This window comes from Scyliorhinus canicula, chromosome 6 (genome assembly GCF_902713615.1).
Source record: "Scyliorhinus canicula chromosome 6, sScyCan1.1, whole genome shotgun sequence".
NCBI lineage: Eukaryota > Metazoa > Chordata > Chondrichthyes > Carcharhiniformes > Scyliorhinidae > Scyliorhinus > Scyliorhinus canicula.
The window spans coordinates 203,492,310-203,514,764 of record NC_052151.1 but is presented as its reverse complement, the minus strand read 5'-3'; the positions used below and the strand labels follow the sequence as shown (position 1 = coordinate 203,514,764).

Genomic DNA, 22,455 nt, shown 5'->3' with positions numbered 1-22,455 from the left:
TTAGCTTGCCCACCACTACCTCCTTAGTGATAACAATCCTCTCAAGGTCCTCACCTGTCATAGCCTCATTTCTATCAGTCGCTGGCATGTTATTTGTGTCTTGCACTGTGAAGATCGACCCAAAAAACCTGTTCAGTTCCTCAGCCATTTCCTCATTTCCCATTATTAAAACTCCCTTCTCATCCTCTAAAGGACTAATATTTACCTTAGCCACTCTTTTTTGTTTTATATATTTGTAAAAACTTTTACTGTCTGTTTTTATATTCTGAGCAAGTTTACTCTCATACTCTACCTTACTCTTCTTTATAGCTTTTTTAGTAGCTTTCTGTTGCCCCCTAAAGATTTCCCAGTCCTCTAATCTCCCAGCAATCTTTGCCACTTTATATGCTTTTTCCTTCAATTTGATACTCTCCCTTATTTCCTTAGATATCCACGGTCGATTTTCCCTCTTTCTACCGTCCTTCCTTTTTGTTGGTATAAACCTTTGCTGAGCACTGTGAAAAATCGCTTGGAAGGTTCTCCACTGTTCCTCAACTGTCCCACCATAAAGTCTTAGCTCCCAGTCTACCTTAGCTAGTTCTTCTCTCAATCTCCTTCCCTTGTAATCTCCTTTGTTTAAACACAAAACACTAGTATTTGATTTTACTTTCTCACCCTCCATCTGTATTTTAAATTCTACCATATTGTGATCGCTCCTTCCGAGAGGATCCCTAACTATGAGATCATGAATCAATCCTGTCTCATTACACAGGACAAGATCTAGGACCGCTTGTTCCCTCGTAGGTTCCATTACATACTGTTCTAGGAAACTATCGTGGATACATCTATAAACTCCTCCTCAAGGTTGCCTTGACCGACCTGGTTAAACCAATAGACATGTAGATTAAAATCCCCCATGATAACTGCTGTACCATTTCTACATGCATCAGTTATTTCTTTGTTTATTGCCTGCCCCACCATAACGTTACTATTTGGTGGCCGATAGACTACTCCGATCAGTGACTTTTTCGCCTTACTATTCCTGATTTCCACCCAAATGGATTCAACCTTATCCTCCATAGCACCGATGTCATCCCTTACTATTGCCCGGATGTCATCCTTAAATAACAGAGCAACACCACCTCCCTTACCATCCACTCAGTCCTTCCGAATAGTTTGATACCCTCGGATATTTAACTCCCAGTCGTGGCCATCCTTTAACCATGTTTCAGTAATGGCCACTAAATCATAGTTATTTACGATGATTTGTGCCATCAACTCATTTACTTTATTCCGAATACTACGAGCATTCAGGTAAAGTACACTTATGTTGGTTTTGTTACCTCTGTTTTGAATCTTAACATCTCCAGTTTTATTCCTTTTGTTATTACTGGGCCTATTCACTGAGCTCCCCTCAGTCACTGTACCTTGTACTGTCGCCCTTTTAGATTTTTGACTATGTCTTCCCTGCCTTGCACTTTTCCCCTTACTTCCTTTTGCTTCTGTCCCTGTTTTACTACCTTCCAACTTCCTGCATCGGTTCCCATCCCCCTGCCACATTAGTTTAAACCCTCCCCAACAGCTCTAGAAAAGACCCCCCCTACGACATCGGTTCCAGTCCTGCCCAGGTGCAGACCGTCCGGTTTATACTGGTCCCACCTCCCCCAGAACCGGTCCCAATGCCCCAGGAATTTGAATCCCTCCCTCTTGCACCATCCCTCGAGCCACGCATTCACCCTATCTATCCTGACTGGATAGGACAGGGATCCACAAATGGAACCTGACCAGCCTGATGGAGGAAGTGAAAAAAGACTGCAGAGATGGAACACACTCCCACTCATCTGCCTGGCAGGGAGACTGCAGACGATCAAGGTCAACGTACTGACCAGGTTCTTCATCCTGTTCAGATCCAATCCGATCTACCCCAACTCATTGGAAAAACTGATCATGTCATTTGGGGAGGGGGGTGGAGAGATATGAACACAAGGATCCCAAAAAGGGTACTGCAGAGTGCGAGAGCCATGGGGGTCTAGCCCTCCCAAACCTGCAATATTACCCGTAGGCGGCAACCGCGCAGAGGGTAAAGGGGTGGATGAAAGAGCCAGAAGCCAAATGGGTGCTTATGGAAGAGGGCTCCTGCAGGGGGACCTCCCTCATGGCCCTGGCCTCGGCGCACTTCCATCCCCACCAAATAAGTGCTCAGTGGTGAAAGCAACACTCCGGTCGTGGAACCAGCTGTGACAGCACTTTGGGCTAACCAATATGTCCAAAAAGGCCCCGATCTGCAACAACGATAGGTTCATGCCCGCGACAACGGATGCAACCTTCAAAAGGTGGAGTCCCTCTGTCCTCCTTCCACGTCCCAAACATGTCATCCATCTTCGCCAATGAGAATCTATGCTTGTTGCAGATGCCTACCTCTATAGACATACCACCAAGGTTGAAGTGGTGCCTGAACTGGTTCCAGGTCTTTAGTGTGGCAACTATCATAGGACTCCTGGGGTGTGTGGCAGTGGGGCCAGGGGTGGTGCAGTGGCCAACGCTCAGAGAGACATTCCCGGGCAGGAGGCTTCTTCCATTCGGACCCAGTCCGTCTTCGCTTCCCTCATTCACCCCCTCATCTTCTCTGTGTTTACTGCCCAGTGGTAGAATAGGTAGGGCCAGGGCCGCCCACATATCACCCTCGCTGTAAGATGGTCTTCTGTATCCTGGGATTCTTCTCTCCCTCCACCCCCTAACCCTGACAAAGGCCATGATTATTTTGTCGACCCTGGTGAAGAATGATTTTGTGTGAAGATTGGGAGTGATCTGAATACAAAGAGGAAACTAGGCAGTACGTTCATTCTGACCACCTGCACTCTTTCGGTTAGTGAAAGGGGCAGTGAGTCCCATTTTTGCTGGTCCCTCTTCAGCTCCTCCACCAGACTGGAGGGTTTCCACTTGTGGAGCCTCATCCAGTTGTGAGCTACTTCTATCCCCAGGTATCTGAACTTAGTTTAGATCAGTTTAAACAGTAGTTCTCCCCGGTACGCTCCTTCTCCTCGGAGGTTCACAGGAAAATTTTGCTGTTCCCCAGGTTGAGTTTGTAACCTGAGAAGGCAGCAGGGTCCTGCTTTCTTTCCCATTCTGGCCATGGGATTTGATATGTAGGGGGAATTGGTCATCCGCGTAGAGCAAAACTGCGCCCCTCTATGAATGTCTGTCCACCACTCTGCTGATCTAAGAGCAATGGCCAGTTGCTTGAGTAACAATACGAACAGGAGCGGGGATAACCCTGCCTCATTCCCTTATGCAACCAAAAGTATTTGGAACTGGTGGCGTTCATCCGTATGCTAGCCATAAGAGCGTTGTACGTAGGCTTCACCCATACGGTAAAACTACACCAAACCCAAACCGTTCAAGCACCTCCATGAGGTACCTCCATTCTACTCATTCTACTATGGCTTTCTCAGTGTACAGGGAGACAATCACCTCTGGTGTCCTCGCCCCGGATGGGGTCATATTCAGCAGGCTTCTGATTTTCGCTGTTAGTTGTCTGTTCTTAACAAAACCAGTCTTCTCTTCTGCGATCACTTCTGGCAGGCAGCTCCCCAGGCGCCTTGCCAGAGATTTCACTCGGACTTTTGCATCAGAGATAGAGGGAGGTATCTGTATGATCCACACTGTCGAGTCTTTTTCCTTTTCGAGGCCTGGGCCAATATTGAGTCATTGAACATCTCCAACAAGTGCGGGGCCAGTGCTATTGTAAATCTTTTGTAGAAGTCTACCGGGAAACCATCCGGTCCTGGCACTTTCCCGAACTGAATGGAATTAATGCATTCCACGATTTCGCCCAGGTCTAGTGGTGCTTCCGGCCCTTGTTTCCTGACTTCCTCCACCACTGGCATATCCAGTCTGGCGAGGAGCTGCTTCATCTCCGAATCCCTCTTCTGGTGTTTGGAGGTGTACAGACCTTCGTATAAGTTTGCCAATATCCCGTTAACCTCGTTTGAGTCTGCCACTACCCACCATTTTTTCTCTTTTAATTAATTTCGAGTACCCAATTATTTTTTTTCCAATTAAGGGGCAATTTAGCATGGCCAATCCACCTAACCTGTACATCTTTGGGTTGTGGGGTTGAAACCCACACAGACACGGGGAGAATGTGCAAACTCCAAACGGACAGTGACCCTGGGCCAGGATTGAAACCTGGGTCCTCAGCACTGTAGTCCCAGTGTTAACCACTGCGCCACGTGCCACCCGCATCCCACCATTTCTGTCCCTAACTGGCGCTATCTCTTTTGCGGTTGCTTACTTTCTTAGCTGATGCACTAGCATGCGGCTGGCCTTGTCTCCATGTTCGTAATAGTGGGGTCACATTGGAGCCACCCTGCAATCTGTAGGAACTATTACAAAATCTTGGACGATGACCACCAATGCACCCACTATTTCTCAGGCCACTTCCTTAAGTACTCTGGCATGTAGATTATCAGGCCCTCGGAATTTACCAGCCTACAATCCCATCAATTTCCCGAACGCTATGTCTCTACTGATCTTGATCTCCTTTAGTTCATCCCTCTCACTTAATCCTGCATCCCCCAACATTTCTGGTATGTTATTTGTGTCCTCATTTGTGAAGACCAAACCAAAGTACGTTTTTAATTGCTCAGCCATTTCTTTGTCCCCATTATAAATTCCCCTGTTTCTGACTGTAAGGGACCTACATTTGCCTTCACCAATCTTTTTCTCTTCACGTACCTAGAGAAACTTTTACAGTTAGTTTGTATGTTACCTGCAAGTTTCCTCTCATTCTCTATTTTCCCCATCTGAATCAATCCCTTGGTCCTCCTTTGCTTAATTCTAAACTGCTCCCAATTCTAAAACCTTTGCTTTTCTTGGCCAATTTGTATGCTTCTTCCTTGAATCTAATATGATTGGCCACCTTTACCATTTTACTTTAGTGCCAGACAGGAATAAAAAAATATTGCAGCTCCCCCATGCACTCCTTGAATGTTTACCATTGCCTATCCATGGTCAGCCCTTTAAGTCACATTTCCAAATTGAACAGAGCCAGCTCATGCCGCATATCATCATAGTTTTCTTTATTAAGATTCAGGACCCTAGTCTCAGAATCAACTACTTCACTCCATCTTGATGAAAAATTCTATCATATCAAGGTCGCTCATCGACAAGGGATCACTTGGTTACCAATGATTCGATTCTCATTACACAGTACCCAGTGATGGATGGCCTGTTCTCCAGTTGGTTTTTCAATGTATTGGTCCAGCAACTCATCCTGTATACACTCCAGGCATTCCTGCTCTACGGTATTATGACTAATTTGAGTTGCCCAATCTGTATACAGATTGGAGGGGGATATGTGTCCCACCTATCACCCCCTGGACCTGAGGTAAGTAAATCCCTCTGCCCGAGCATCCTGGTGGGTTTGGTCCAGATGGATCTACTTCAAGGATGTCATTCGCTCCATACAGTATTCCTCTGCTCCAAATTGGCACATTCATTTAAGCTTCCATGCAATCTCTCAGGTTTACAGCCTCACCTGCAGAACAGGCTGTATTAAAGTGTCATCAACCTTAGGAGTACCTCAAATGTCTGGCTCCTTACTCGCCGACATCACCAGGTTGGCACCTCTTAGCAATGACTTTAACTCGGAGCCTTTCTTTGACTCTTTTTATAGCTTCAGTGTTATGATCCAGTTCTTTGCCCTTTGGCTTCAGTCTTCCTGGGACTCCTCTTTTCATTCCCTGGTTTGTAGAATTAACTGTTCTTCAGCTTTTTGGACTTACATTATGTCCCTTACTCCATTGTTTTGCCTCTGCTGACAGTTTCTGTGAAAGCTGTTTTCTTCTCAGATAACTATTCCAACTGAACTGCAAGAGATTATGCTTTTCAGTTAGGGCAGCACGGTAGCATGGTGGTTAGCATCAATGCTCACAGCTCCAGGGTCCCAGATTCGATTCCGGGCTGGGTCACTGTCTGTGCGGAGTCTGCACGTCCTCCCCGTGTGTGCGTGGGTTTCCTCCGGGTGCTCCGGTTTCCTCCCACAGTCCAAAGATGTGCGGGTTAGGTGGATTGGCCAGGCTAAATTGCTCTTAGTGTCCTAAAAATTAAGGTTAATGGGGGTTGTTGGGTTACTGGTATAGGGTGGATACGTGGGCTTGAGGAGGGTGATCATTGCTCGGCACAACATCGAGGGCCGAAGGGCCTGTCCTGTGCTGTACTGTTCTAATTCTAATTCTAAGTTTGGGTCCCTGGTTGTTGAGCAACTGCTTAGGTTTATTTTAACCTCTATAATTGCTTTTATATGGTGCACCCTTAATTACAACACAGGCACAGTTTGAAATGAAGCCGAATCCTAGAGACATGATGGCACATGAGCTAACCAAAGTTTGAACCCTTTCTGATACAGAAATACAAAATGAATCTTACTTAAAGCTATACCCTATTTCTAATACCCTCAAATACAAATCGATTATTTAAAACTACCTTTGTCCTGAAACTTCTGCCACACACAAGGCAGCTTTAAAATAACATGAATTTAATCAATGAGATTAATAACCTACTAGAATGTGGAGCCATACTCTTCCCAACCCTGACCAGGTTTTATGTGGAAAGTGGTGTTTCCGAAAAGGGACAGTTAATGGAACAGTTAATGACCAGTTTTAGCCAGGCTCTCCATATTCCCTGTCGAGAGAAAACTAAAATAAAACCCATCTGATTCGCTAATGCCCTTTAGGGAAGGAAATCTGTGTTCCTTACCCGGTCTGGCCTACATATGACTTTAGACCCACAACAATGTGGTGGACTCTTAACTGCCCTCTGAATGACTGAGAAAGCCACTCAGTTCAAGGGAAATTAAGGATGGACAACAAATGCTGGCCCAGTCAGCAACACCCACATCCATGAATGAATAAAAAAAAATTCCCTTTCGCCATCCTTCGCCAGCTCCTCTGCATACATTGTAATCAACACCTCTGCCCCACACTCTTTTTAGTTAGCCCCTCTTCACCCACACACCTTAATCAACCTCTCGTCACACATGCTGTAATAAACCCATCTCTCCACACATCACCACACCCTGGGTGAAATTCTCCCAACGGGAGGTAAAGTGCCGACACCAGAGTGTAAACCAGAGTGTTTCACTCCGGCGTCGGAGGCCGCTCCTCGCCCCATATTCTCTCACCCCCAGGGGGCTAGGAGCGGCGCCACGTCTATTCCATGCAACAGGCCTTGACGCCGCGTCAAAGCGGCGCCGCGTAAATGATGCGGCCGGCGGCGCTTAAATTACGTCTCCCGTGCATGCACAGGTTGAGCGGCATATCGGAGTGATCTTGCGGGGCGGCAGAGGAAAAAGATTGCGTGTTTTAGAGACGCCGGCCCGTTGATCGGTCGGCACCGATCGCGGGCCAGACCCCTACTGAGCACCCCCCTGGTGCTCAATCCTACCTCCGCCCCCCACAGGCCGCTCACGCAGCGTTCGCGCGCTGTTCATGACAGCAGCGACCATGTGTGGTTGGCGCCGGCGTGAACCGGTCGGATTGGGCAGGCCGCTCGGCCCATCCAGGCTGGAGAATCGCCGCTCGACCGTTAGAAACGGCTAGCGGCGATTCTCCGAGCGGCCTGTCGTAAAACTCGGCATGCCGTTTTGGGGGTTGGGGGGGGGGGGGGGGGTGGGATAATCACATGCGGGTGCCAGGGCGGCATGGCAGGAATCGCCCGGCCCTCCCGCGATTCTCCCACCCGGCTAGGGGGTCGGAGAATCGCCCCCCCTCTTCAAATACTATGAAAAGCCACTCTCCCCTTCCCTGATTGCAATCAGCCCTTCTTCCCCCTCCCTTTTAAATGCTCATTATAATCGGCCCTCTCCTCTTCGCATCTAACACTGTAATCTGCCCCTCTTTCATTCCCCCACCCCATCCCCAGGTCAAATTGTAATTAGCTCCCCCTCACACTCCCAGCCAATACACAGTGGGTGAGATTCTCTGGCTCCTGCGCTGTGTGTATCTCGATGGCATGCTGTTTTCTGGCATCGGGAATCTTCTCCTGATGTATAAATAACTCATTACAGATCCTAATTAGTTACTTTCGAGCAACAATTCCTATAACTGAGGTTTAACATCTATGCTCACCTCTTTTGAAGCTATCAATTAAATCTTGTGTCATTTTAATGCATGCTGAAATAGATGTTGCTTCCATGTTTCCATGATATTGGGCATCAATTTAAATAACATTGATAACCACATTCTGTTTGTTCTAATTGAAGATGTCCAACAGAAACACAAAGATACACTTCGGGTACAAACTGAAACAATGAGAGTGAACACAATCCTAATAAAGGAGAAGGTTAAGATTTTCCAGCTGGTTGATCGATATGCTGAGTTAACAGTCATTTCTACTGTTCGAGATCGGACACTGGTAGAACATGAACTGCTGGCAAGAGGCCGTGACCACGAAGAGTGGAGAGAGAAACATCTCCGGAGAGAACTGGAAAAAATCCGAACTGATCAACTGTTCCAGAGCTGCTTTTTCTGTAGAAATCCAATTCCGGAAGTTCAGCAGCAGTGAGTGGAGTCCCGGGAATTGGAAAAACAACAATGGTACAAAAGATTGTTTATGACTGGGCCACTGGGAAAATATACCCACACTTTCAATTTGTTTTCAGTTTTATATTCCGGGATTTGAACACTGTTAACTGTAGAATAAACCTGAGGAATCTGATACTGGATGAGTATCCTTACTTTGGGAATGTTCTGGGAGAGCTCTGGAAGAACCCAGAGGGATTGCTGTTTATATTCGATGGTTTGGATGAATTCAATGACAGGATTGATTTTTCTGACAATCGGAGAAATACGGAACCTCAGTCCATGTGCACAGATCCCGAATGCTGGTGTGAAGTGTCTGACATTGTGTACAGTTTAATACAGCACAAGCTGCTCCCAGGCTGTTCAGTGCTGGTGACCAGCCGCCCCACTGCATTACATTTATTGGAAAAGGCTGAGATCAGTGTCTGGGCTGAAATCATGGGATTTGTTGGCGATGAACGGAAGGAATATTTCAACAAGTTTTTTGAAGATCAGTCAGTGGCAACAGCTGTTGTCAACTATGTGGAGGAGAACGAGATCCTGTACACCATGTGCTACAACCCTTCCTACTGCTGGATCCTCGGTCTGTCACTGGGCCCCTTCTTTACACAAAGTGACAGGAAACAGCAGCAAGTTCCCAAGACCATCACCCAACTATATTCCTACTATATTTACAACATTCTGAAAAACCATAGCCCAGAGATTGAAAGCCCCCGTGATGTGTTACTGAAGCTTGGTGAGATGGCCTTCACAGGAGTCTCCGAGAAGAAGATTGTGTTTCGAAATGGAGATTTGATCAAGTACAATCTGCACTCTTCCCAATTCCTATCTGGGTTCCTGATGGAAGTTTTGGAGAGAGATGATTCTGCCCAGAGTGTGGTTTACACATTTCCACACCTCACCATCCAGGAGTTTGTAGCTGCACTTGCACAGTTCCTGACTCCAGATCCCAGGGACATCCAGAAACTCCTCAATGAAGCCCACAGCAAGGAAGATGGGCGGTTTGAAATATTTCTCCGTTTTGTTGTTGGACTCTCCTCCCCACAGTCAGCTTGGCCCCTGGAGAAGTTTCTGGGCCCACTTTGTCATCAAACAATCAAACGAGTGATTGACTGGGTAAAGGATAAGTTTGAAAGACAGAGTAGGAACACCATGAGAGAAACTGGTAAAATGAATCTCCTGAACACATTCCACTTCCTGTTTGAGTCTCAGAATAATGCACTGGCTCAGAAGACAGTGGGATCTGCGAAAACAATTGAATTCTGTGGATTTCGACTGACTCCGATTGACTGCATGGTCCTTGCTCATGTTATTGAACTCAGCAATTCAGCGCAACATCTCGACCTAGAGGACTGCTACATGGAGTGTGAGGGACTCCAGCGGCTCATACCCATTCTGCACAGATGCCAGGAGTTGAGGTAACTGCTTATTCGATCCAGCGGCTTGCATTTTCATTGTTCAGTAACCATTTACTATGTCACTATGTCAGTAAAGAAAATGCCTTCCAGTTCAAGTGAAGAGAGGCAGAGTCAGAAAAACTTTATTCAATAAGATGACTAAAATTAAAATTTAATTAAAATTCCAAGGTGGAAAATAAGAATGACTGCATGGTCCTTGCTCATGTTATTGAACTCAGCAATTCAGCGCAACATCTCGACCTAGAGGACTGCTACATGGAGTGTGAGGGACTCCAGCGGCTCATACCCATTCTGCACAGATGCCAGGAGTTGAGGTAACTGCTTATTCGATCCAGCGGCTTGCATTTTCATTGTTCAGTAACCATTTACTATGTCACTATGTCAGTAAAGAAAATGCCTTCCAGTTCAAGTGAAGAGAGGCAGAGTCAGAAAAACTTTATTCAATAAGATGACTAAAATTAAAATTTAATTAAAATTCCAAGGTGGAAAATAAGAATAATATCTTTGAAAACAAGTTGTCGGTTTGCTTTGTTGCAACTTAGTTTGAGCATGCAATTACAATGAAAGAAACAGAAAAGTAAAAGAAAATAAATATTTTAAGCGTAGGTAACAAAGTAATTTTAAATAATAATTTTTGATATCAACAGTAACCTGTACGAATCATAAGCAAAAATATGTCCAACATATCATTATAATCTGGCAGGGAGTTTGAAATATCTGAAAGTTAGATAATTGGGAAAATTATGACCGGGATTCTCCGAAATCCCGGCCAAGTGTTGATGCCGGTGTAAATACCGGAGTGGTGCACGCCGGCGTCAGCGGGCCTTCTGGCTCAGCGATTCAGTGGCCCTCGGGGCCAGCACAGCGCTGCTCCAGTGGCGATACGCCGCCCAATACTAGCAGCGCGGGTCCGCGCAAGTGCACGATGGCCATCTCTGCACCGGTGCATGGTGGCCGTTTCCGCGCCGGAGCAGCACAACATGGCAGAGCCCTACAGCGGGCCCGCACCGAAGGAGGTAGGTTTCCTCCAGATTGTGGGCGCCCACCAATCAGTAGCCCCCGATCGCGGGCCTGGGTGCCGTGGAGGTTCTCCCCCCCCCCCCCCCCCCCGAGTCTGATCCCTCCGCCCCCTCAACCAGGAAGGCCACCGTGGGCACGGAGCTCCCACCGGGTGGTACCAGGTTGGAACTACGGTGGCGGGACTCGGCAGGAATTCGGCTGCCACGGGGAATCGCCGCGGGGGGCTCTTTCAACGGCCCCCGACCGGCGCTGCGTTGACCGCGCGGGTACGATTGGCACCGATTTTGCGGTCGCGAGAATCGTGACCCGGCATCAGAGTGTCGTGGCGGGAATTTCCCGCAACACCGGTGATTCTCCGACCGGGCGCGGGCTCAGAGAATCCCGGCATATCTTTTAAAAAAAATTTAGATTACCCAATTATTTTTTCCAATTAAGCGGCAATTTAGCGTGGCCAATCCACCTACTCTGCACATTTTTGGGTTGTGGGGGCGAAACCCACGCAGACACGGGGAGAATGTGCAAACTCCACACGGACAGTGACCCAGAGCCGGGATTGAACCTGGGACCTCAGTGCCGTGAGACAGCTGTGCTAACCACTAGGCCAACGTGCTGCCCTCTCTGCATATCTTTTTAAGTCAAATTATTGAAAATCATTCCCAATTCTGTTCATTACATGAGGAAACTTACTGCTGTTTTAAGCATTCAAATTGTCTTGTTCGTCGTTTCTACCCAGGATGCAGACACACACTGGACAACCGGGAGGAATTTCCTGGTATCCATATCATCAACTGGTTCCTGCAAATAATGGACAATTTCCAGCAAAACTGTCAGTTATATACATTAGGATTTTCCAATAATCTGCTTAATATGCGAGGATTATTTGGGTGTAGGGAATTCCCTCAAAATCAAACAGTAATGTAGGTGGCATGGTGGTGCAGTGGTTCGCACTGCTGTCTCATGACTCCGAGGGTTCGATCCCGGCCCTGGATCACTCTCCGTGTGGAGTCTGCACATTCTCCCCGTATCTGCGTGGGTTTCAACCCCAATCCAAAGATGTGCAGGGTAGGTGGATTGGCAACGCTAAATTGCCCCTTAATTGGAAAAAAAGAATTGGGTACTTTAAATTTATTTTTCTAAAATCAAACATTAACCGTACCAATATTTAATGATGCTCCTGTTTAATGGGGGATAAGTTGAGTGAAACCGCTCCCCAATAAACTCAGAAAATAGGGACATTTCAATTTAAAATCCAGGGGGGTGGCTTTTACAGCAGCGGTTAGCAGTTTCAGTATTATTCACCCTGAGGTATGATACGGGATTATGAAGCACAGGGAATCACTGCTTTATCAGTTAATCCTTAGAAAATTGTGTATATCTCAAAAAATCCTGGTGTTAAGAAATAACAGAAATGAGGGCCAGGATTTTGAGGATGGTGGCCTTCCCATCATCTGACCTGTTGATTCTGCCTGTCCCACAATCATTTGACCCTCCATCAAGTATCAATTTGCTGAAGGTGGGACTGCCATCCCTCGCTCAGGATGACGTTCCACATAAGAGAGATACTGACCAATACGACTGTAGTGACAAATGCTGCAATGGACAAAACTGGGACTGCAATGGACAAACCTATGCCCTCAGAGTCCAGGACCAGGTGGAAGCCTTGGGGAACTTAGGAAGTTGTCGGGGAAGTTAGGTTGGAGTTTGGGTAGGTTAGCAGGCCGACTAAGCTGGGACTTTTGTCCCAACAGTAGCAGGGTGTGGGGGAAGGGGATGGGGACGGGGCGGTGCAGGAGGGCCTATAGGGGCCAGACCTGTTTTGGGATGGTGGTTAAAAGGCAGCTCCTGCCCCCCACCCCCCAATTTCCTGCCATAAAACTGATCAGGCTAACATTTACTGCTTCCCCCGGCCAGCCTGAAAATTGATATTGAGTGGAGAACAAGCATAAGTGGTCAATAATTGGCCACTTAAGGGCCTCAGCTGGTGAAAAGTCAGATGGACCAAAGCCTGCCCCTTTGCATCCTTGTGGAGTACATGGACCATGTCTATATAGGTTGATTTCGACTGCACCCCATTTTCAGTTTCTTACAAAACCTTTTATTATAGTTTTGCTGGACTTCAGCCCCACGCTCCTCCTCTGCGTGTACCTGGTGCAGAGAAGAGTGGGAAGGAGGAGTACCTCCTCATGATCTTTCTCCTGGACCTGGCCAAACTTGCTATCAACAGGTCCAGGCAGCGGGTGACTGAAGGGGTCGTCCGATCCAACTGTCTGCCGCTTTGTCTTGGGTACATTCATAACCTGGTGTCCCTCTTGTGGGAGCACATTGAGTCCACCGGCACCATCAAGGTTTTCCATGGGTACTATGGGGATTGGGGTGCCTTAACTACCCACTTAATCACATTTTGATTTTATATTTTACATTTCATTTGTGATTTTATTTTTGTTTCAGGCAGTATCCCTTGAAGGGACTGCCCCTTTTATTTGTCCCTAAGTTCATTTGATTTTTAGGTGGTTTGAACCCAAAATAAGATAAGGCCAGATAGGCTGATCTAGGCTTTGGCCAAACCAGCTTCAAATTGCTGAGAGTTTGGGGTGGGCTGAGGCTGGTGGGAAGACGATCCCTGCCTAAAAACCCGTTCGAAAAGTTTGTCCATGATTAGTTTCCCAAAACTTGGTGGGGCCAGTCACTGAGCTTCAGAAGGGTAATTCTGCGAATCAGAGACTCAGACCAGATTGAGCGACATTTACAGGCTACACAGACATTTCTCTAGCTAATCAATGCGGAGAGGGGTGAAAGTGGTTTTCACCAGGAGTCAAACCAGTGAAAGTGAATTTTCACCAATTTACACTGCTCACTATTTTCTTTTCCATTCAGTGGAATGGAATATGGGGTGAGGTGTGGTGGAACACATATCCAGTATCACCTATCATACACGATCAACAAAATATCTGTGGCTCAGAAGGGAAGGGGGGAGAATAGAAAAGCGATAGTGATAGGAGACTCAATGGGTAGGGGAACGGATAAGAGATTCTGTGGTCGCGATTGAGACGCCCGGAAGATATGTTGCCTCGCGGGTGCAGGGATGACTCGGATTGAGTCGACAGGATTCTTAAGGGGGAAGGTGAGCAACCAGAAGTCGTGGTGCAAATAGGCACCAACGACATAGCTAAGAAAAGGGATAAGGATCTAAAAAGTGATTTTTGGGAATTAGGTTGGAAGCTAAAGAGCAGGACAAGCAGAGTAGTGATCTCAGGATTGCTACTGGCGCCACGTGCAAGTGAGGCAAGGAACAGAGAGTGAGTGCAGCTGAACACGTGGCTACAGCGCTGGTGCAGGAGGGAAGGCTTCAGATATTTGATCATTGGGATATCTTCTGGGGAAGGTGGGACCTGTATATGAAGGACGGATTGCACCTAAACAGGAGGTGCACCAATATCCTGGGTGGGAGGTTTGCTAGAGCTCTTCGGGAGGGTTTAAACAGGGGGTTGGGAACCAGAGCTATGGATCAGAGGATGGGGCAGCTGTTCAACAGGTAGAAATAGTATGCAGCGAGTCTGAGGAAGGATAGACAGTTGATAGGGCAAAGTTGCACTCAGTTGAATTGGTTACAGTGTGTCTGTTTCAATGCAAGGAGTGTCAGGAATAAGGGAGATGAACTTCGAGCATGCATCAGTACTTGGAACTACGATGTTGTGGCCATTACGGAGACATGGATTTCACAGGGGCAGGAATGGTTGTTCGATGTTCTGGGGTTTATATGTTGTCAGAAGAATAGGGAGGGAGGTAAAAGGGGGGGGGGGGGGGGGGGAGTGGCACTGTTAATTAGGGAGTACATCACAGTGACAGAAAAGGAAGTATTTGAGGAGGGTTTGTCTACTGAGTCAGTATGGGTGGAAGTCACAAACAAGAAAGGAGCAGTCACTTTATTGGGAGTTTTCTGAAGAGCCCCAATAGCAGCAGAGAGATAGAGGAACAGATTGGGTGGCACATCTTGGAAAGGTGCAGAAGTAACAGAATTATTGCCATGGGTGACTTCAACTTCCGTAATATTGACTGGAACATGCTTACTGCAAATGTTTTGGATGGTGCAGATTTTGTCAGGTGTGTACAGGAAGATTTCCTGACTCAATATGTAGATAGGCCAACTAGGGGGAGGTCATATTGGACTTGGTGCTCGGCAATGAACCAGGCCAGGTGTCAGATGTCTCAGTGGGAGAGCATTTTGGTGACAGTGACCACAACTCCTTGACCTTTACCATAGTCATGGAGAGGGATAGGAACAGACAGTATGGGAAGGTATTTAATTGGGGAAGGGGAAATTATACTGTTATTTGACAGGAGCTGAGGAGCATAAAGTGGGAATGAGTGTTCTTCAGGAAATGCACAACAGTAATGTTGCTGCACTTGCTGCGAGTGCTGGATAGTTTTGTCGCACTGAGACGAGGGAGGAATGGTAAGGTGAAGGAGCCGTGGGTGACAAGAGAAGTTGAGATTCTAGTCAAGAGGAAGAAGGAAGCTTACATAAGGTTGAGGAAGCAAGGATCAGGCACGGCTCCAGACGGTTACAAGCTAGCCAGGAAGGAACTCAAAAATGGACTTAGGAGAGCTCGCAGCGGGCATAAAAAAACCCTGGTGGGAAAGATTAGGGAAAGCCACAAGGTGTTCTACACTTATGTGAGAAATATGAGGATGATCAGAGTGAGAGAAGGGCCAATCAGGGATGGTGGAGGGAACTTGTGCCGAGAGTCTGAGGACATAGGGGAGGACCCAAATGAATATTTTGCTTCAGTATTCACTAGAGAGAGGGACCTTGTTGTTCATAAGAACAGTGCGAACCAGGTCAATAGACTCAAACAGGTTGATATTAAGAAGGGGTATGTGCTGGAAATTTTGAAAAGCATCAGGATAGATAAGTCCCCTGGGCCTGACGGGATATAACCAAGGTTACTACGGGAAGCGACGGAGGCGATTGCTGCGCCGTTGGCGATGATCTTTGCATCCTGACTCTCCACTGGAGTAGTACTGGATGATTGGAGGGAGGCAAATGTTGTTCCCTTGTTCAAGAAAGGGAATAGGGAAATCCCTGGAAATTACATACCCATCAGTCTTGCGTCTGTGGTGAGCAAAATATCAGAAAGGATTCTGAGAGATAGGATTCATGATTATTTAGAAAAACATAGTTTTATTAAAGATAGTCAGCATGGCTTTGTGAGGGGCAGGTCATGCCTCACAAGCCTCATTGAATTCTGAGGATGTGATGAGACACAGTGATGAAAGTCGGGCAGTGGATGTGGTGTATATGGATTTCAGTCAGGCATTTGATAAGGTTCTCCATGGTAGGCTCATTCAGAAATTTAGGGGCATGGGGGACAGGGAAATTTGGCTGTCTGGATACAGAATTGGCTGGCCGAAAGAAGACAGTGAATGTTAGTAGATGGAAAGTATTCTGCCTGGAGGTCGGTGACCAGTGGCAAGGGGGTGGGCACCGGAGCAATAGGTCAGAAGGTGAAAGCATTGAGGGAGAACTAGGGAATAGGGCCAGTATGGCTCTGAGGCAGAGCAGACAGGGAGATGTTGCTGAACACAGCGGGTCTGGTGGCCTGAAGTGCATATGTTTTATTGCAAGAAGTATTACGGGTAAGGCAGATGAACTTAGACCTTGGATTAGTACTTGGAACTATGATGTTGTTGCCATTACAGAGACCTGGTTGAGGGAAGGACTGGATTGGCAGCTAAACATTCCAGGATTTAGATGTTTCAGGCGGGATAGCGGGGGATGTAAAAGGGGTGGTGGAGTTGCTCTACTGGTTAGGGAGGATATCACAGCTGTACTACGGGAGGACACCTCAGAGGGCAGTGAGGCTATATGGGTAGAGATCAGGAATAAGAAGAGTGCAGTCACAATGTTGGGGGTTTACTATAGGCCTCCCAACAGCCAGCGGGAGATAGAGGAGCAGATAGGTAGACAGATTTTGGAAAAGAGTAAAAACAACAGGGTTGTTGTGATGGGAGACTTCAACTTCCCCAATATTGACTGGGACTCACTTACTGCTAGGGGCTTCGACGGGGCAGAGTTTGTAAGGAGCATCCAGGAGGGCTTCTTAAAACAATATGTAGACAGTCCAATGAGGGAAGGGGCTGTACTGGACCTGGTATTGGGGAATGAGCCCGGCCAGGTGGTAGAGGTTTCAGTAGGGGATCATTTCCGGAACAGTGACCACAATTCAGTAAGTTTTAAAGTGCTGGTGGACAAAGATAAGAGTGGTCCTAGGGTGAATGTGCTAAATTGGGGAACGGCTAATTATAACAATATTAGGTGGGAACTGAAGAACCTAGATTGGGGGCGGATGTTTGAGTGTAAATCGACATCTGACATGTGGGAGGCTTTCAAGTGTCAGTTGAAAGGAATTCAGGACCGGCATGTTCCTGTGAGGAAGAAGGATAAATACGGCAAATTTCGGGAACCTTGGAGATATTGTAGGCCTCGTCAAAAAGAAAAAGGAGGCATTTGTCAGGGCTAGAAGGCTCGGAACAGACAAAGCCTGTGTGGAATATAAGGAAAGTAGGAAGGAACTTAAGCAAGGAGTCAGGAGGGTTAGAAGGGGTCACGAAAAGTCATTGGCAAATAGGGTTAAGGAAAATCCCAAGGCTTTTTACACGGACATAAAAAGCAAGAGGGTAGCCAGGGAAAGGGTTGGCCCATTGAAGGATAGGCAAGGGAATCTATGTGTGGAGCCAGAGGAAATGGGCGAGGTACTAAATGAATACTTTGCATCAGTATTCACCAAACAGAAGGAATTGGTGGATGTTGAGTCTGGAGAAGGGTGTGGAGATAACCTGGGTCACATTGAGATCCAAAAAGACGAGGAGTTGGACGTCTTGAAAGCTATTAAGGTAGATAAATCCCCAGTGCCTGATGGGATCTACCCCAGAATACTGAAGGAGGATAGAGAGGAAATTGCTGAGGCCTTGACAGAAATCTTTGGATCCTCAGTGTCTTCAGGTGATGTCACGGAGGTCTGGAGAATCGCCAATGTTGTCCCTTTGTTTAAGAAGGGTAGCAAGGATAATCCAGGGAATGACAGGCCGGTGAGTCTCATGTCAGTGGTAGGGAAATTACTGGAGAGAATTTTTCGAGACAGGATCGACTCCCATTTGGAAGCAAATAGACATATTAGTAAGAGGCGGCATAGTTTTGTGAAGGGGAGGTCGTGTCTGACTAACTTGATAAGAGTTTTTCGAAGAGGTCACAAAGATGATTGATGCAGGTAGGATGTTGTCTGTGTGGACTTCAGTAAGGCCTTTGACAAGGTCCCTCATGGTAGACTGGTACAAAAGGTGAAGTCACACGGGATCCGGGGTGAGCTGACAAGGTGGATACAGAACTGGCTAGGTCATAGAAGGCAGATTATCGCAATGGAAGGCTGCTTTTCTAATTGGAGGGCTGTGACTAGTGGTGTCCCGCAGGAATCAGTGCTGGGACCTTTGCTGTTCATAGTATATATAAATGATTTAGAGGAATATGTAACTGGTCTGATTAGTAAGTTTGCAGACAACACAAAGGTTGGTGTAATTGCGAATAGCGATGAGGACTGTCAGAGGATACAGCAGGATTTAGATTGTTTGGGCGGAGAGATGGCAGATGGAGTTTAATCCGGACAAATGTGAGGTAATGCATTTTGGAAGGTCTAATGCAGGAAGGGAATATACAGTGAATGGTAGAACCCGCAAGAGTATTGAAAGTCAGAGAGATCTAGGTGTACAGGTCCACAGGTCACTGAAAGGGGCAACACAGGTGGAGAAGGTAGTCAAGAAGGCATACGGCAAGCTTGCCTTCATTGGCCAGGGCATTGAGTATAAGAATTGGCAAGTCATGTTGCAGCTGTATAGAACCTTAGTTAGGCTACGCTTGGAGTATAGTGTTCAATTCTGGTCGCCACACTACCAGAAGGATGTGGAGGCGTTAGAGCGGGTGCAGAAGAGATTTACCAGGATGTTGCCTGGTATGGAGGGCATTAGCTATGAGGAGCAGTTGAATAAACTCAGTTTGATTTCACTGGAACGACAGAGGTTGAGGGGCGACCTGATAGATGTCTACAAAATTATGAGGGTCATAGACAGAGTGGATAGTCAGAGGTTTTTTTCCCAGGGTAGAGGGGTCAATTACTAGATGCATAGGTTTAAGGTGTGAAGGGCAAGGTTTAGAGTAGATGTACGAGGCAAGTTTTTTTACACAGAGGGCATTGGGTGCCTGGAACTCGCTGCCGGAGGAGGTGGCGGAAGCAGGGACGATAGTGACATTTCAGGGGCATCTTGACAAATACATGAATAGGATAAAATAGAGGGATACGGACCCAGGAAGTGTAGAAGATTGTGGTTTAATTGGGCAGCATGGTCGGTACGGGCTTGGAGGGCCGAAGTGCCTGTTCTTGTGCTGTACTTTTCTTTGTTCTTTGTTGTTTGGATGTTTTCTGGGACCTCTGCTCTTTGTGGTTTTTATAAATGACTTGGATGAGGAAGTGGAAGGGTGGGTTAGTAAGTTTGCCGATGACACGATGGTTGGGGGAGTTGTGGATAATGTTGAAGATTGTTGCAGGTTACGATAGGACATTGACAGGATGCAGAGCTTGGCTGAGAAGTGGCAGATTGAGTTCAACCTCGATTAATGTGAAGTGATTCATTTTGGAAGGTCGAATTTGAATTCTGAATACAGGGTTAAAGGCAGGATTCTTGGAAGTGTGGAGGAACAGAGGGATCTTGGAGTCCATGTACACAGATCCCTCAAAGTTGCCACCCATGTTGATAGGCTTGTTAAGACGACGTATGCTGTGTTGGCTTTCATTAACAGGGGTGGCAACTTAAGAGCTGCGAGGCGGTGCTGCACCTTTATAAAACCCTGGTTAGAACACACTTCGAATATTGTGTCCAGTTCTGGTCGCCTCATTATAGGAAGGATGTGGATGCTTTGGAGAGGGTACACAGGAGATTTACCAGGATGCTGCCTGGAATGGAGGGTATGTCGTCTGAAGAAGAGCTGGGGCTTTTCTCATTGGAGCGAAGAAGGAAGAGAGGTGACTTGATAGAGGTGTACAAGTTGATGAGAGGCATGGATAGAGTGGACAGCCAGACTTTTCCCCAGGGCGGAAATGGCTGTCAAGAGAGGACACAGTTTTAAGGTGATTGGAGGAAGGTATAGGGGAGAAGTCAGAGGTAGTTTTTTTGCACAGAGAGTGATGGGTGCATGGAATGCACTGCCAGCAGAAGTGGTGGAGTCTGAGTCATTAAGGACATTTAAGCGACTCTTGGACAGGCACATGGACAGCAGTAAATTGAAGGGGTGTAGGTTATATTAGGATAAATGAAAAAGTGGCAGGACCGCTTGGAGGAGCTGGACGTTCGCACGAGGCGAAAGAATCTGAGGATCCTGGGCCTGGCGGAGGGGCTGGAGGGGTCGGATCTCCCGGCGTATGTGACCACGTTGTTGAGCTCGTTGATGGGAGCAGGGTCCTTCCATTTGCCCCTGGAGCTCGAGGGAGCGCACAGAGTGATGGCCAGGAGGCCCAAGGCAGATGAGCACCCGAGGGCGGTGCTGGTGCGGTTCCGCCGATTCAGTGACCGGGAGTGTGTGCTGCGCTGGGCCAAGAAAGAGAGGAGCAGTAAATGGGAGAATTCGGTAGTGAGGATCTACCAGGACTGGAGTGTGGAAGTGGCTAAGCGGCAGGCCGGGTTCAACCGGACGAAGGCGGTGCTTCATGCTAAGCAGGTCAGATTTGGAATGCTGCAGCCTGCGCGCCTGTGGGTGACATACAAGGACCGGCACCATTACCTCGAGTCCCCGGAGGAGGCGTGGGCCTTTGTACAGGCGGAGAAGCTGGACTTGAACTAGGGCCAGGGAACATACTTTGGCCGGCGTTGTTTCCGCTGTGGCTGTTTTGTTCCAACTGTTTCAATTTTTTCAACTTCGACATGTGTGTTATGTATGCTGGTTTTCTTTTTGCTCTGTTTACGGGTGGGTTTATCTGTTGGGTATGGTTGTGAGGTAGGTGGGGAGTGTTGGGGGTTTGTGTTCTATATGTTCTCTTCTGTACGGGGCTGGGGATTGAGGGGAAACTGGATTTTGGGGAACTGCATCAGAAGCGTGGGGTGTGGCAGTGTGAAAGCGCGGGCTTTCCTCTGGTCTCCCGCACTGCGGGGCAGGGGGGTGGAGCTGGCGATGGGGGCAGGGCCTCTACGGGTCTTTTTTCCCGCGCTGCAGTAATGCCAAGGAGGTGTGGCAAGAGGGGGATGACCCCAAGCCGGGAGGGGATAGGTTTTGGCGGGAGCTGCCGGGGTCAGCAGAAGTCAGGTGACTCACAGAAGTACCATGGAGGGTGCGTCGCGGCTAGGAGGGGTCCTAGCCTGGGAGGGGGGGGGGGGGGGGGGGAGGGGGGTGGGGGGGGATACCGGGTTGCTGCTGGAACGACTAGGAAGGAGCCGATGAGGGCCGGGGGGGAAGAGGAGAGGCGCTATCGCCATGGGGAACGAGTCGAGCGGGGTGTGCTGGCCTGGGGCGAACATCTGCCAAGCTATGGCTAGTCGGCAGGGGAGGGGGGCGGGTTGCCCTCTGATCCGGCTGATTGCCTGGAACGTGAGGGGGCTGAACGGGCCGGTTAAGAGAACCAGGGTGGTCTCCCATCTAAGGGGGTTGAAGGCGGACGTGGCTATGCTCCAGGAGACCCACCTGAAGGTGGGGGACCAGGTCCGCCTGAGGAAGGGGTGGGTGGGGCAGGTTTATCATTCAGGATTGGACGCAAAGAACCGGGGGGTGGCGATTCTAGTGGGGAAGAGGGTGGCGTTTGAGGCGGCTGAGGTGGTGTCGGACAAGGAGGGCAGATATATCATGGTGAGGGGTAGTCTGCAGGGAGAGAAGGTGGTGCTGGTGAACGTATATGCCCCGAATTGGGATGATGCTGGCTTCATGAGGCGCTTGTTGGGCCGCATCCCGGACCTGGAGGCAGGGGGCCTGATCATGGGGGGAGATTTTAACACAGTGCTGGATCCCACACTGGACCGGTCCAGTTCAAGGACGGGTAGGAGACCGGCGGCGGCCAAAGTGCTGAGGGGATACATGGACCAGATGGGAGGGGTGGATCCCTGGAGGTTTGGGAGACCGAGAGCGCGGGAGTATTCCTTTTTCTCTCACGTCCATAGGGTTTATTCCCGGATAGACTTTTTTGTCCTGAGCAGGGGGTTGATCCCGAGGGTGCAGGATGCCGAGTATTCGGCCATAGCGATTTCGGACCATGCCCCGCACTGGATTGATCTGGAGATGGGGGAGGCACGAGACCAGCGCCCACTCTGGCGCCTGGATGTGGGGATGCTGGAGGAGGAGGTGTGTAAGAGGGTTCGGAGAAGCATTGAGGGGTATCTGGATACCAATGATACGGGGGAGGTCCAGGTGGGGATGGTCTGGGAGG

The 22,455-nt window shown here is 48.1% G+C and overlaps 1 protein-coding gene and 1 pseudogene across 1 annotated transcript in view; both read left to right on the top strand.

Moving 5' to 3' along the window:
• LOC119967988 overlaps positions 1 to 9,983 on the top strand; it is a 44,085-nt pseudogene extending 34,102 nt beyond the window's left edge.
• Positions 9,984 to 10,168: 185 nt separating this feature from the next.
• Positions 10,169 to 22,455, top strand: part of LOC119967987 (NACHT, LRR and PYD domains-containing protein 3-like) — a 56,650-nt gene continuing 44,363 nt past the window's right edge. Inside the window, exon 1 of the mRNA XM_038801087.1 lies at positions 10,169 to 10,293. Coding sequence (XP_038657015.1) covers positions 10,169 to 10,293 — 125 coding nt within the window. The remainder of the gene's footprint in view (positions 10,294 to 22,455) is intronic.